This window comes from Lepisosteus oculatus, chromosome 10, assembly GCF_040954835.1.
Source record: "Lepisosteus oculatus isolate fLepOcu1 chromosome 10, fLepOcu1.hap2, whole genome shotgun sequence".
Classification (NCBI taxonomy): Eukaryota; Metazoa; Chordata; class Actinopteri; order Semionotiformes; family Lepisosteidae; genus Lepisosteus; species Lepisosteus oculatus.
The window spans coordinates 15,449,241-15,466,074 of record NC_090705.1 but is presented as its reverse complement, the minus strand read 5'-3'; the positions used below and the strand labels follow the sequence as shown (position 1 = coordinate 15,466,074).

Genomic DNA, 16,834 nt, shown 5'->3' with positions numbered 1-16,834 from the left:
CAGTCTACAGCCCTACAAATGAACTCAATAGTGTATATGAATGTGAGGTTGATGCTGATCTTCTTTTTGGTGAGCAACATTTGCATTTATTTTCAATGCTTCAGAATATGACAAACGAACAGCAAAATAAAACCTAGTAAAAAAAAAAGTCCTTCGCACACCCCAGGAGTGGCAGGGCAGTTTTCCAAGTAAAGCAAGCACTGACAGACTGCTGGGTAAATCAGTATGTGAAACCATAAATGCAGAGCACAAATTATTACTGTGCATGATGGAACAGGCTTGTTAAACAGATCATAATAATAAAATAGTTAAACAAATAGATATGTGTTTTGTAATATCCCTTACAGAACTTAGATCTAAATCTAAAAAAATCTTTAAATTTAAATCTTTGGATAGATTTTAGCAACAGCTTTGACCGCCTCTGTGACCTATCATGTTGTTCTGTGTGGTTTTTTACTCTTATTGTTCAATGGGATACCTTTCATCGCTGCAGTCTGAACATGCAACAACCTCTTGGACAGTCATCTGATTTCCTTGATTTGGAATCTTCCAATGGACAGTCATTAAATTAACCAATTTGCTCAATTCCTTTAATCCCTTCTTAGTGGTTTTTCCTTGAGAGGGTGATGAAGAGAAATATTTCACAGAAATATGGTGTCCTTGTTTAAGAAATATTGGTATTGATAGGGGCAAATCCCACTCGAGACTTTCCAAGTCTCATTCCTCATTATGCCCACTAGTTTACAGTGTTCTTAGACAGTTGTGTTGCTGCAACATTCTTGTGCAATGACAAACCTTTGAGCACATATACAAGCATGTGGTTAAAAATCTGTGATCTTGAATATCTGCTAAGTCAGCTGTACTTTGTCAGGGCAGCTCTTTCAGTCCTCCCTGCTCCTCTTGCATCTTGTTTGCTTTCTCTCTCCACCTGGTCATTAGTGCAAAGATGAGTGAAGTGAGAGGCAAGGATGACTGATAAGTCTGCTGTTAGCAGGTCAAACATCAGCCCTCTGTCAAGGCTGGGGTCGAGTGTCTCTTCTTCATTGTTTCTACTGCCCGGGGCAATGATTAGAGAACCCAGGCAAACGTTCCTGGCAGGATGTGGGAGTGACGTCCTTCATCCAGTTTGCAAGGGCATGAGATCCTCCCTCTTCTGTGAAATGTTAGGGCAGCTTGTGTCGGTGACTCAGGATGAGCTTACACTGTGTTTTGGTTATAACAGTGAAATCACTCTTCATCTCCAGGTGTTTGGTCTGGTTTTGTGAGATAACACGTTCCATACTTGCTGAAGTATTTAAAAAAAGGCCATTACACGATTTAAATGATGATGGATTACATCACATTCGTCATGCCTCTCCTTTGTTCAAGAATCCTAAAGTGCTGGTCATTCCCCTGTCACTTAATTTCTCTAAAAAGATTATTTTTAGTATGTATAAATCTAGTGCCCTTCCTTTCATTCTAAAATTCTCTTTAACCTTTATTTTGTGTCAAGACTCTGCATTTGTGCCTCTGTTTTGATAGAATTGTTCAACACAGTTAAAGCAGATCTTTCCGTTTGTTTCTTCAACAGATGAGAGAGACCGAGTACAGAAGAAGACATTTACAAAATGGGTCAACAAACACCTAATAAAGGTAAGACAGCTTGTGTTTTAGTGCTGCTTGTCCACACCCCCTGCTCCACAGAAACAAGAATTTGATGCATTAGTTTATGTAGGAACAGATACATTTATAAAGCATGGGTAGCACTGTTGATTGTTTTCGTTCCTAGTGGGACACCTGAATTCTGGCCTGTATCTCAAAAACACCTATAGGCCTTGATGTATTTTAACTTAACACACAATACATGTCCAATTGAAGACATGGCATTTGGTTAATTTGTACAATTGATAAGATGGCATTTTTTTTTCCGTGAGCTGTTCTCAGGATGCACATTCTTCACAGGGAAATCTTGACACATTTCATTTCTTCATCTTCCCCATTTAAAACTGTTGACACAGTACCAGGATCTCGATGTATCATGGAAGTCTGTGATCGCTGCTGATTTAATGCAGTAATTAATGCTTTGTGAAGCATGGGCTGTTTAAGTATGTGTTTTAAATCTCCATGCTTACAAATTCAGGGTTCAGATTTACAATTAAAGTAGTTAAGCAAGGTTCTGCCTACATATTCAGAGCCATGAATGCATAAGCAGTGCAAGTGTGCATTGTGACAACAATTATTTGGCTTATACCATTAAAACACATGTTATTAAGCAGACTTACTGGGTAAAATACACATTTATAGCCCTAACAGGGCAGCAAAGATTCTGCTTAAGATAAAGGGATTTCAGAGGGGAATGTCACACATAATTGAGCAATGTTAAAAAGCCAATATAAATGTATCAACTGAGAAGATGGTATTACTGGCAGCCCCTCATTTATATTAATGTTAAATTTTAGGACTAGGAGTTAAATGTCATATTTGGTCAATATTGTCAGGGCACCCAGCAGCATTGAAACTTCTGCAGTTGTCTGTTAGATATTCTCTAACATATATCCCATACCTGTGAGGAATTTGCACTACAAATAAAACTCTGTAGAGTAAACCAATTTAGCAAGTAGGTGTCATTATCTCAGTAGAACATTTCATTCAGTCCAGCATGAATCTGTTCATTTATTACACCACTGTAGTGCCCATGCTTGTAAGAATGTGTTCTTTGGAAAGATTTAAGGTGTGTCCTTGCATGACTGATGCTCTGACATCTGAGTGTAGATAAACAGATAACATTCATCGCTTGTGGACCAGTATGCGATTAACACTTAAGGAACTGACTTGTTTTTTAACCAAATGGAAGTAAGTTACGGTAAAAGTAATGTAACCATAAAATTCAAAATAAAAAATTGAGATCTGTGGATTAAAATGCCTAAAAAACTCTCACCTCAGTATAGTAATTCCTAAAATGCAGTCTAGGGCTAAAGGTGTTTCTTTGTGTAGCTTCCCCCCATAGAACCAGTTATGTACAGATGACTGAAGTAAATCTTTGTTGATGTAACAAAGGCTATATCAGTGTTGGTTAAATTTTACCTTTTGAAATACAATGTTGTTGTTAGGAATGCTTCTGATTTGTAGTCATTATCAGCATATGGAATGAAAGAACACACAAAAAATCAAGTGATTACAAAACAGCTTTCTGGTTCTTAGAGTCACAGATTAACCAAGCATCTGCATTATTTTCACAAGGTTTGGCTTTTGTGGTCATTGTAGGTGCTTGATTACCAGTTTCTTTACCTCAGAAAACATAGAAAGGCTCTTAATACTTTTAATCCACCAGAGAATTACTACACTCGTTTCTACATTCTAACTTCTTACGTTTTGAAATATGGGAATTTGTAACCTTAATGACATCGCCACTTTTTGGCCTCGGACATCCGTAAACAGTAGCGATTATGAAAGAAGAGTAATCATTGTCTCTGTAGTCATTGTATCCCACAGTAAAAAGCAAAGATTCCCTAAAGGTTCTGCATTCCAGGAAAGCTGAAAATGTGCAGTGCAGTTGAACATTTAAATATTAAAAGAAAAAGTCTACTATTGTAGAGTTAACATACTGTTCAGATCTTCTACTTTTGTTGCATGTTTTAGTATTTATTTGAATTTAGGACCTGAAAGTAAATTTTGGATTTTGTAGCTGTTATGAAATCGAACACTGTGATGTGTACAACCTCATGATCTGTTTTTAGTGTTAGTTATTAAATACGACTCGCCTCACTCCGCTCTCATTCGGCTAAAGCCCGTTTTCTGCCTATCCCTTACTCTCCAGGAGTCTCTTTAAAAATGGTCTCGATTGGACTTCCTGGTGATGTCAGTGATGAATAGTAGTCAATCAAAGAACTTGCAATGCCTTATAGATTATCTGCACTTTTAATAACACTGTATAGACGCGGTAAAGGAATGGGTGCCTGGAGAGGAAGTGTTGGGCCAGTGAGCTTCTGCTGTGTGGTGAGGAGTGAGGCGCGTTGCCATGGCAGCAGCAGCCCTGTAGACAAACCAGGACAAAACCCATGAGGCAGCTTGAGCGAACAGCGGTTGAAAAATGTCAGAACGATTTTGGTCTGAATCATAGCTTTTGCGGTTTACTTGATTCTGTAGCTGCTCACGGCAAGGCTCTTTGGCACCTCGTGCCCATACGTGTTTGAGTTTATATTTGTTTGGAGGAGCAGCTGTGTGGTTTAATTATGAAGAACACCTTATTACTATTGTGCAGTGTCAATGGAAATGGCCTCATTCATCCTTTGAAGAATTTTTAAAATGAAAAGGAAGCAATAAAATCAGATGTTGTATGTTTTGCCCATAAAATGTATAATCCTTGATGGATGCCAGTAAATTTGTGTATTTTGAATATAAAATACAGTTTATGGAATATAAAGCAGAATTGTATATGTGACCAGAAGGTTTAATACTTGGTTCATCTATTACTGATTTGCAGTTAGCCTTGATAACAGTAAATGTTTTTGTTCCTATCCATGTGCTTTGACATTTCAATTCATACTTACTAAAAGTATGAATTTGACCTACTGAACCCCAAAACATCCAAAACTTGACTCCTTTTGTCAAAAAGCACAGATACTCAGACCAATGTTTAAAGTCTTAACGGTTAGAGACTGTGGCAGTATGACTTCAGGAGGGCTGTAGACTCAATTTGAGTGTGAGGCTCTAACTGGTCTTATCTGTACTGGAGTCCTACAAATAACAATGATCTAGGTACTCTTCAATTCACAGTTGTTGACTAGTTGGCTGTAAAGTAGTCCTCCAGAGACAAGGGTTCCATTTAGCCTCCCTTTCAATCACCAGCCATTATCCCATCGTTTCATTTGAACCTTTTACTTAATCGTTCACTCACTGCTTCAGCTGACAGTTTTGAATTTGCAACAGGCAAAATGCTTTAGGTGGCTATCAGTATTCTTATGTATTAAACTTCTACATCCATCCATTCTCAGGAAGCAGCTTATTCCTGGTAGCACAGTGCACAAGGTGGGGTTGTATTTCCATTTCTTTGTCTAATGTTACATGTACCTTATTTGCATGTTCCTGTTGAATTTAGTGCTTCATCCATTTGATTAAGAACAAATTGGTTCACCCCCGCTCTCCAGAAAAACCTGTTTACCCTAAACAAAAACTCCCCCATAAAGTATTGTTAATATTTAAACCATCTCACTGGCAACACAGATGTTATCTTTCTATAGAAGATAGCATGCTTTCTGTCTTAGGTAAACAAAAACGCTGTCATTTTTTACAGTTCTCCTTTTTACACGGTTAATCTTCTGGTAAAATTTCTATGGCCAAAACATTCATTTTTTCTTAATCAAAGAATTACATTGTGTGCTGGCTTTGTGTTTGAGCTGATAGTTTCCCTCTGGGGCAGGGTGGTGGACACTTTGACAGACACACAATGGCTTACTGTCTCTGCAAAAACATTTAGCGGCAGCTTGAAAGCCTTCAGTTGTGTGAAGGGCTCTAACGTTTCCAAAACGAAATGCAAAGCCAAGTCCCACCTGCTTGTGTCAGTTTGAAGGTGTTAAAAGATTGTCCCCCCCCACCCCCGCCCCCTCGAGACAGATTGTCCAAACTGTCATTGTCATTCTGAGAAGGTGAAACCGTTGTTAGCAATTGACTCATTTGTGATCCAACAATTCAAATCAACAAAAGTTTCATGGCGATTCTTCAAAAAATGTTTGAATTTAGTTGAAGACAGTCTTGTGGAACCTCAGTCAACAAGAGGTAGACATTTTTGATCCTCTGCTTTATCCGATAACTGGCTCAAATGTAGTTTCCAAAGTCTTTCTGTTGATGACTTAAAAGCCATGTGAATAAAGGTTCTATACCTATACAATATTGCAAATCCTGGAGAGAGGTATTACATTTGTTCGGGTAATCACATAATTAGAGTAGGCAGGTAACTGATAAGTAGGAGGAGGGAAATATGAAGAGCCAGAATGATCCTCCTACACATGCAACAGATGAAAATCATAGACTACAGACACCTTAAAACTGCTCCCTGTTGTCTTTAAGTAATTATAAAAGTTTTGCAGTGCCGATTACATTAATATTTTACCCTATAAATATATTTGAATAAAAGCTTATTTGGAGTTTGCATGAATAACTTTATGGACTCAAAAGCCTTTTAAATACAATAGGACACTGAAAATGAAAAGGGACTCAATAGTTAATTTAAGAAAACAGTCTTTACATTTTATATGCACTACTGTACAGTGCCTTGCAAAAGTTTTTATCCCTTTCCAATGATGTCTGATTGTGTTGAATTATATATGATCTATACATTTTTAAAGCGAGTATTTAAAAGATGTTGTTTAATACAGTACAGTATGTAGCAAAGGCAGTGAGTACTTTTGCAGTCAACTGTTTTTAATTTTGGATATTTCTTTGCAGGTTTATACTGACATGTCACTACATTTACTGATAAGAATGTTCATTTTGAGCCTTCTTGTTTTGATTTTGCTCGAGTACAATCAGAGCACACATTTGAATAACTGATGGTGGACAGTGTTAAAAGAAAACTGAAATGACATTATTATCGGTGAATCCATAGCCTCGCAAAAGTAAAAATAAAAGTAGTCAAGACGCTTGAATCAGTTTTGTCCTGATAAGGGTGCATCTGGGGTCTCAGGATCTGGCCCAGCCATTTCTTGAGAGAAGTAGTGGTAATCGGGTTCGACAATATGCCTGGGTAGCTTGTTCCAGACTCCCACTCTCCTTTGTGATCTTATGCACAGAGGTTTTGTCTTTCTAAACAGCTCAAAAATGACTTTTGTCCGAAACTTCCTGAAACTACCGTTTTTTATCTTTATCTGCAAGAAAACACTTCCTTTTCTTTCTTCATATATGCTGAGGGACATGAAAATTCAACAGACAGGTATTGGAAACGACAGTGTTTTTAATGCCCCTCAGTATCTACAATAGCTCAGTCATCTGCTGTTACTGATATGCGAAACCACATACAAAGATGTACCCCCGATAAATTCACTACACTGCAATGAGGTTATTCTCTTCCACTCATACAGAAACCGTAGATACTATAGTTGGCGTACTGTAGTGGTATCCATGACATCAAAATATTGAGACATCGAGTTTCATCTCACCAGAGTCCTGGAGTTAAGAGACGCATATCTGTGTGCTTGTCTGGCGGCTGCCACATCTATATTTCCCTGTCACCATGCATATTTAACCCCAGAAAGCAATAAATATACCAATGCTATTTCTGAGCTGACTCCGTCTTGAGCCTGTGAACGTTTGGCTTTAGCAGTCTGTTTAGACTTTCTGCAATTTCTTCCGCCTGTCCAGTCACAAAATGAGTTTTTTTTTCAGGCATTTCAGGAATCTTCACAAACTTGTAGGAGAGCTCCTTTGAGCACGTTGCTGTGGTGGGTTAGACTAGAAGCGAGTAAGAACAAATCCTGATATAGATTTGTTCATGGCTCGAACAGGGGCTTTGATTTCTCTCTGTGTGGCCTTTCCTTTTCAGTTTCTTTTTCCAGACTTAAGCAAAGGGAGTTCTGTATGACAGTTTTGGCTCTTGAAAAAAGGGTTTTAGGAATAGACCAGATTTTTTTAGATTGCAAAAGCCAAAGTAAAATCATTACTTATTCATTACTGTAATTAAAACCAGTGGGGTTTCATTGTGTTTTTGAGAAATAAATGCGATAGTGGTGTATACAACAGACCTTCACAAGTCTCACCTTATTAATGAACTTTTAAAGAAAAGCGCTTTTGGTGAAAAAAGAGTTTTCCACACAGCTTTAGTGCTGTTCCCTGCCAACATACCCAGCTCATACCATCTTTAAAGATAGACGTTTTTATTCCCCCAAAGCATCTGGATTCGTTTTAGTTCCTTTAAGCGCCAGATTCTGTTCTCAGGCACCTGACCAGCTGCCAAGTGGACGGTAGCACATCAGGCCCACAGACGCCACTGGGCTGCTTGGCACAGGAGGCCGGGCAGCAGTCTGCATTCAGTCAGAAGCCAGCTGTGCTTAATTTCCAGAGTTTACAGTTAGTTTCTGGATGGAGATGCTTTCTGTCAAATTCAACATTAAGCTGAATCCCACATAAAGAAAGCCACACACTCAACTGGCTTCTAACTTAAAGAATGTATAATTTAAAAGCATCTTCAGTTGGGTCTTTCTGTGTTTTGGAAATGGGGCATGCATACATAATCTAAGCCAAAGGGCTGATTTATTTCCCAAAGCTAAAATATCTGCCTACTGGTTTCCTAAGTGGTGGCATTTTTATTCCTTTTATCTACTTATACGGTTGTTTTAGGGCATTTTGGTAGTGGAACCAGTGATTATACCAGTACAATAGTCTGAGGTAACTGTTTCTAATGAATAAGCGATAATGGGTAGTCTTGATGCTGCAGAATAAGAATGATTAAATAATTGCTAGAATCTCATTGATAGCTGGATTAATGAAAGCCTGGTTAGCTTGTACTTGACCCCCAGTTTGCTTTGTGTAAATATTTCTTAAGACTGCCAATGACAATTCTGAAGCATCTTGCTTGTTGGGCTCTAGATGAAGTTTGGACTGCGTACAGGTTGGTCAGTGAGTAGTCGTATAATAAGGGGGTGTTTCTTTAAGGTTGTCTGCATATTAAGTCAGATAAAAACACCTTACATAATTTTCATAAAATTAGCCAGTACACATCCAGGAGGGTGCTTCTTGTTTTAATGTGGGCTTGATTGTCTCCTCTCCTGCAGACCCACAACACATGGGTTATGCAAAAAGACAAATTCCTAATGCAAGAAATTGTATATGGCTAATAAAGTGATCTTATCTTAACACACTTCCCCCAGGCAGCATTGAATTTCAGTGTCCCAAAAGGCCAGGCTCCCATCACAGAAGAAATCACCAATGACCCCGTAACACAGGCGTACAGTACAGTACACCAAATAAATCCTGTTGCAGGAGCAACAGAAATCGGTACACATTCAAATGGTCCCATGGGAAGCACATTCCTTTGGGTAGCATCGGGACTTGTCATGCCCTAAGGATACACTGCACTCCCCCTGACAAAGGTGGCAGTAATGGAGAACCTTAGCATGGGACAGCTATCAAGAAGATATCATTTTTCACATATATGCCACTTAGTATTATAACCAATTTTGTCCTTGAAGATAAATGTAACTAGGGTACACTGCCAGGTATGGGTACAAACCATTAAAACAGGAGTGGTAATCAAAATTCATTGAACAGGGCTTTTTCTTCAAGTTGGCAGTTTACCTGGAACAGGATCAAACTGAGGTATTCCAGAAATCCTCACCCCTGAGCTGTTTTGAAAAGGAGCAAAACATTTCTGCCTCAGCTGCTTTCTGTGTGTGGGTGCTGAAGTGTGTGAGGCAGGGCTTTGAGTGTGCAAGACTTCTTTTCAAAGGGCCTTTTGTTAATCAGTGAATGTTGGTGAAGGGGTCTGTGCTTCAGTGGACTAGAGTGCGTTTTGATTCCGTTGTGGAGATAGCTCTCTTATCGGGGTCTAACCTGTGACTTCATGCAGTAAGCTGCTGGCAGATCATGCTGTTTTGTTTCTCCTCAGTACCCCCTACCAGATATGGAGAATCAGTCACGGATCAGCCATCTGATCAGCAGTTTAAATTAGATCACCACAGATCTAGGGAACAGGCCTTGGGAACATTTCCCGTCCTAAAAACGTGTTGTATTTAAAACGGGGCATTCTGTGGAGTTCATTTTTGCTATAAAATGGACATTGATTGCAGTCTTTCTCGCAGTGTTTCACCGCACTTCTTGGTGAAAGAAGCCTGTAAGAACTGTGTAAACGAGGGCCTGAATCTACAAGGTTTGAAAGGAATCCAGGGTTATAAAACAATATTGGAAAGACTTTCCAGGCTTCCTCATTATAAATACCTAAATGTATAGTATTACAAATATTAAATTGTGAAATGGAAAAAATTACAGATGCCTAAGAGCCAGTCAGGTCAGGTCACTGAGTAGGTGCTACAATGTATAGATTATGTTCCATTGAGATTTATTAGAGTATGCATTGCTCAAAGTACACGATAATGATCTATAGAGGTGATATGGAAATGAAATGGCCTGTTGTGCAAATCTGTGACAACAGTGGTCTCTTGTGGCCAGATGAAGGTGCTTCAGGTATTTGTTCCACAGGTAAAATGAAAACTGAGTCATTGTAGATACGTACCTGATGTTAATGTGTGCTTACAGTTCAAATTCAAAAAATTATTCTTTCAAAGCAGAAGCACCAAAACATACCCTTAATACTACCTATATATGGGTAACTTTGTATTGCCACAGTAGTACACATTCATTGTCTGTCCTGAAACAAAAACACAGATTTGTTTTATAGCTGCCAGCTCTAAAAAATACCTTAGCCTTCATGACTTTGATTTTTTTTCAAAAGCCTGCAGATGCTTGTCAATCCCATAAGCACTCTTGTGCCTGCTGACACATTCCTCTCCGTCTGTTATGTAACATGTGAAGTATGAGCCGTTAATAGACTGTAGAAGAAGTGAAAACACTGCATTTTGCGGATGATCGTATTAATCCCCTTTATAGATAAACAGAACAATATTCCTTATTCTCTCTTTTTCCTAAATCCTTCTTTTCTTTTCACCCTTTGTTACAATCTTTGTCTAATTTGTGTATTTCTTTCCCATTCATGGTATTTTATTCTTTCTTTCTCCTTCCTCTCTTCCTCCATTTCTCGTACCCATTCCCTCCCCGCCCTCTAGCACTGGAGAGCTGAGGTATGTGCCACCTGTGAACATGCCTGTGCAGGGCTGCTGAAAGCAGGGTAGTGTGCAGCACATTCTCTGTTGCATGTAGACCCCCTTCCTTCAGGCTTCAACAAGAGCATCTCAGACTCTTTCTCTCTCTGTGCTCCCGTACTAAATACAGTGCCCTCACTGCCCCTGCTTGAGAAGAGTTAAGAAGAGAAAAACAGCAGATCCCGAAGAAATAAACAACTAGGCCTTTTAGATTCTATATGTTTGCTTACATTTGAAAAGAATTAATCACCAGTCATGCCACCTATACCTATAGCATATACTCCGTTACAACATCTGAAAGATATCCTTGAAAGCTTTTTGGTACTTTTTCTGAAAAGATCATTTTCAGAAAATGGTTGAGAAATATAGTTTTGAGAAAACATTTGAAAACTAAAACCTTCAAACTTAAATGTATGATATTTGATCATTTGGGATGATTTTCTAGAAATGTCTCTTCTCACAGCATTGATAGTAGTCATTATGAAGGGGCTCCTTTTGCTTGTGGGTGTGTAGCTGTGCTCTTCAACCTGCACGAAAATCAGCACCGTTCAGAGGGAGGATCTGAGGTCCGTCTGTGGTGGTCGTAAAACAGTGTTGCTTTGCGTTCTGCTTTTCTTATGGACCTTTTATTGAGAGATTGTTTCAGATTTTCTCACTGCTTTCCAATTAAAACTGTTTGGTTTGGTTGTTGTGAATTGTGTCCTGGTCCTGCCTGCAGCCTGTGCTAGCCTCCAGGTCACCACGGCCCTCAACTGTTAAAAGAGTTGCTAAAAAATGAAGAAAGCATGGTAGTATAAAGCAGTATAGTATAGGGTGTAGTATAAAGAGCTCCACATTTATCTGCACATACTAGACATACAACTTGCCTTCTTTACTGCCTACATCCTGCCATAAAATTCTGAGTACTTTCAGAACTTCTTTTAAGTTTGGAAGACATAATTTTTCAGGGGAGAATAAAAGCTCTTTAGGAAATCTTCAGAGCAGTATCTTTAAATTGCATTGGATGTACAGTAATTTGCTTATAGATAAACCCTTATATTTTTTAAAAGCGTACTGTGTTATTGAGGGTTCGCGAGGTCACAAAGTCACATTGATGGCAACATCAATATAGCACGTTCCTTTCTCCCCTCTCTCCTTGGCTTTGTACAAATATTTGCCAGTTTTTACCCAGTGTGAGGGGAGGTCAGTAATAACCATGTGAATGTCACCCACCTTTCACCCATGCAGTCTGAATGTAATTATTGAAGCCTTTGCAATTACTGACGTATTCTGACTGGTGCTCTTCACCCATGTACTGATGTTTTAAAGGATGCATGGCTTGTTTGCATGATTCCCTCAAGTACCTACCATTAAAACTGCAGTAGGTAATTCTAAAGGTAGGAAGAATGATGCATTGTCTCATCTTAAGGCATCAGGTACCATTTGATAGCTGTTTATTAGCTGATGTTTTTTGTATTGTAACCACTGAATCAGCCCGTGGTTTAACAAAATATCTTAAAAAAGGTTTGTAGGTTATATTGTGAATCCATCCATTTCACTGTATTGTAAGTACCCTATTTCAAAATATCTCAGACGTGCATGTGCCTTACATTTGGATAGCAACAATACCTTTCTTGTTAAAACGTTGAGCTGTGAGTTGGAACTGAAGAGTAGTTGTATTAATAAAAAATTCCATGTCAGCCTTGGAGTGGCTAAATCAATAAAAGCATTCGCTCCATGGCTATGTCATTGGTACACTATGACTGGTCTTCTTCATGTGGGGTCACACAGCTGGAGTCCGGAGGACTTTTCTGGCCAGAACTTCTTTTGCTTGACATATGGCTGTGACCCCTGGGAAGGTCCAGGCAGCTGCCAACTAGCTGTGATGTCAGTGATGGGAGTCCTGCTACTGCAGTCTGTGTTAACACTCTTGTTAACTTTTCAATGATGATGCCAGAGACAAGGGTACACTCCCCCTTCATCCCTCATTCCTCCCGCTACAGCATCAGTAGCAGTTAGGCAAGTTAATAAACAACAGATAATTTCACATTAGCTGGGTTAAAGTAGATAATAATTTCCCATTCCAGATTTTTCAAAAGGAAAGGGGTTATTTGGATGGTACATGCAGGGAAAAGGGCAATATTCCTGTCAGGGCATAATGTTCTCAGGATTCTTGCGTGCTTGTTCTTGTACTATGCAGTGAAATATGGAGTTGTTTGTGTTATTATAAACCAATGGTAAAGTAGTTTCTGTGTATTTTTATACCTGCAGGAGATACAGAGTAATAGGCTGCTCCGTGGTTTCATGTTGTTTCTTGTTAGCTCTTGGTGTGATTGCTGGAACTACAGCAAATTGAGATATACAGTATACAGTAGTAGGTTGTGTTTATTTAAGAATACCAGACGTTGCATTGTGTACAGTAAATTAGGTCCTTTAAGTATCTTGGTGAACATGCTTGGACAAAGTAAATTAATATTTCATTTTCTATACTGCATCCCCATGAAGACCTTTTCAACATGTAAATGCATTGCAGCTTTATAATTTGTGTATTTTAAATTATTTTAAATTCATCAGGTTTATGTTAAAATGCCTTTCTTAACTTTCTTTTTTAAATTTTGATATCTGTTATTGAGGATTATATTAATTTCACTAGCACTAGTGATCCATTCTACTCAGTCAGGGGACAATTAAGTTAAAATGGGGCATCATGACAGCTGACAGGAGCAGAAGGAGACAGCTGGACAGACTGGACAGACGGCTGAAGGAGTGGCAAACACTCCGAGTCATCACACAACAAAGTACAAATCCTGTCATTTACTAAAGCACAGGTATTATGCCAGGCATGAAGGTTATGAAATAGAAGGAAAAGGCGTTCAGTAGTTCTCCCTGATCAGCAATCTACTCTTTGAGTCAGATGTCCTTTGGATACTTTGGATCTGAGAGGCAGTTATCAGGAAAACCCCTTTCTTTGATTCTGTGCCATCCAGAGCAAGCACAGTTAAGTGCCAGAATTAAATGTGAAATGTTTCTCACTGAATGACCTTCAATGTGATCTGTGCTTTTCCTCCTCCCAGGCTCAGCGCCACGTCAATGACTTGTACGAGGACCTCAGAGATGGACACAACCTGATCTCACTCCTGGAGGTCCTCTCGGGCGAGACTCTGGTGAGTCCTTCTGGCGTTTCGAACTGCTCTTCGCTTCTGCACCACTCCACTGAAACCTGCCCCCCTCTCCCTCCCTCAGCAGCCCCTTACCCCGGCTTCTTTTTGAACTTGTTCCAAACTGCTGTCCCTTCAGCAATATACTAAACCCCTACCTGCCCAGCACATGCTAACCACTAAAAGAAAGCTTTGAAAATATGCAAGATACATTCCTGAGACCTAAAGACTCCAGCTTTTTAAATTTACCATACTCTTTACATAGGTGCCTTACTCATTTTGTCTGTAGAGGCTGGGGTGGGTATTTTATTCAACACACAACAGGATCTTACTATCACCTCACTTACTTTTCTAAAGACACTCTCTAGTAAAAAGTAAGCTCAAAACATTTCTCAAAACTTTACAGTGCTGTTTGTTTGCCACATTCCCAAAGGTTGAACTCGCACACTTAAATTAATGAACGCCACGCAGCATTTGATAGATAGCAAGACCCTGAAAAAGATTTTGGATAGGCAGTGGGTATACTCCGCCGGGAGTTTCACGTTTTCTGTGGTTGGTCATGTAAACAATCAGTACTTATCATGAATTTTCGAAAACTTTTGTGCTGGTTTGTGTCATCCCCTGAAAATACCATAACCAGGAATATAGTAGTGAACTACTGCTCTTTATTACCAATAAAAGCTAAAATACTTTTTCACAGATGTGCACTGGAACAGAGTCCCAGTAAAATTCCCAGTTGCATATGAATACAATATACCAATCTAGCAACCATATCAGAAACCTATGGTTTTGTTTTGCTACTGATCCCAACCTAGCTGCCTGACTTTGAGTGATATATTAAACAAGTCGATTCTGTTAAGTCTAGCAAACTGTTTGGCAGCACTGCATCATATTAGACATTTTAGATTTGCCTTGTAAGTCGGGTCCTTGGCATTTTTTTGGATTTGCTCAGGTGCTGTGTTTGCATACCTTTACCTGTTTTTGCAGACTGCTTCAATGACCTTAACACATTAACCTTACTTTGCTTCCTTCTGTGAAACTGTGTGCGTTCTTTGACTCCTGGTTTTCCTTTTGTACCCTCCTGTTTGCTGACCTCTGCCCTGACCTTTGCCCCTTTCGCCTTTGCGTCCTTTCTTGCACTGCTCTTGCTGGGGTAGCCGAGGGAGAGGGACGTTATCAGGAACTTGCGTTTGGTGAGTGGGTCTGCACTTGAGGCACACGTGCGCCGTGGCATGGGATACTCCCACTGGCGGGGCAGCGCATGATGTCTCTTACTGGCCTGTTCGTACCCGGAAGACTCCGGATTAAGAGTCACCCATAAGACATTGGGCTGTTTTAAGAGAAATTCAATATGAAGCATGAGGAAAGTCAATTACACAGCTTGCTGATTCTTTTCTATTTTTTTTCTCAAAGCTATCACAACGGATTTTTGAACTTTAGTTTCAAAATGTTCTAGGCAATATTCACTTTTTTTTATGAAAAGCAAATGCCCTGCCTTTGTGTTCTGCATTCAGTGTTAAGGTACACCAGATAGTTTCAAAAGCGGAAATGATTCCATGCAACATAAGCAAGTCTGAATGGACCACATCCGCATTGTTAATAAGGAATGCCTGCTTTCCTAATCTGTTCTAAACACGTTTGGAAATGGGGAAATTGTTTAACTGTATCTCATTTTGATTTCATAACTGCACTTGCAATTGAATTTGCATAAAGAACTTAAAATTAATGTTACTTTATGTGCGACAATAATGTTGAATGTAAGGACTTTTCTTAGCAATGAATACATAACCTGAATCTAAACAATTGACTGTAAGAAGAAAGGATGGCCCAAGTGCTGAAACAAGAGAACAAGAGTGGTTAAGTTTCTTAGCCTTCATTTCGTAACGGTTGCCAAAATAAAAAAATAAAAAACACGGTATGACGAATGGGTGGTACGGTATATATCTTATTTTCCTCTCTCAATGGGAATCCACCTCAGCATGTATATTATTTCAGCAGGAAGTTGTGTCGGTGACATTAGACACAGCAGGCCAATAAGAGCTCAACTAATCCAACAGCTAACCATGTGATTGGCTGGGTCCATGCATGTCCATGTCTGACAATGAGGTGCATCCTCTTTCTCCATGTCTAGTGTATGTGTGGGGGCAAACAGGAGAGACAGTCTGAGCACCTTGGTGTTCATATCATTTAGGCAGATATCTTTATCTTTACTTGTGTAAATAAAGGGACAAACTTGGCAATGCTGTGAAACCCTTCTTCACTTTTCAAGCATGGATCATTGAAGTGGACAAATAAAATTAAGTAGAATCATGAGACATCCTGGAATGCAATATTCTTGATGCCTCTGCTTTGGTTAACAAATACTGGCTGTAGACAAAAATGCAACACTTCTCCGTAAAAGAAAATTAACAAGACTTTTGTGTTATGTGCTTGTAGTATTTATTTATTGTTAATTTAAACTAGTATTCATTTGATCCCTAGAACTCTTAAGGAACCTAGCTAGTGATCAGTAAACACTAAAATCTTGAAATACAGAATTTCTTTCCTGATTCCCAGTGGTATGTTTGATTTTTTTGCACTTTATGTAAAAAGTACAAAAATGTTTTCCATGTATAAGGATCAAGCCACCACATGTGAGATATGAAAGAACAAGAATAAATAGTATTATACAGAGCTATGTGCTATGGAAATAAAATACCCCATTTGCTTTAAAAGAATGTATTCAAGCTGATGTCATTCCTGCATGTCTTCCCATTCCTCCAGCCTAGTGCTATGCTTCCAGATCCATGTCTTGGAGGCATTATTGGTGATGTGATGTTGTGATTAACCTTTATGCGTTTAGGGTAGTTCCAGGAATTGCTATAGTACTGTGTGGAGGAGATAGTTCTGGTCTTGGTTCTCACTGTTTAA

The 16,834-nt window shown here is 39.1% G+C and overlaps 1 protein-coding gene across 1 annotated transcript in view; it reads left to right on the top strand.

Moving 5' to 3' along the window:
• pleca (plectin a) overlaps nucleotides 1-16,834 on the top strand; it is a 296,093-nt gene that overhangs the window by 164,757 nt on the left and 114,502 nt on the right. The window contains exons 3-4 of the mRNA XM_069195270.1: nucleotides 1,571-1,632; nucleotides 13,841-13,930. Coding sequence (XP_069051371.1) covers nucleotides 1,571-1,632; nucleotides 13,841-13,930 — 152 coding nt within the window. The remainder of the gene's footprint in view (nucleotides 1-1,570; nucleotides 1,633-13,840; nucleotides 13,931-16,834) is intronic.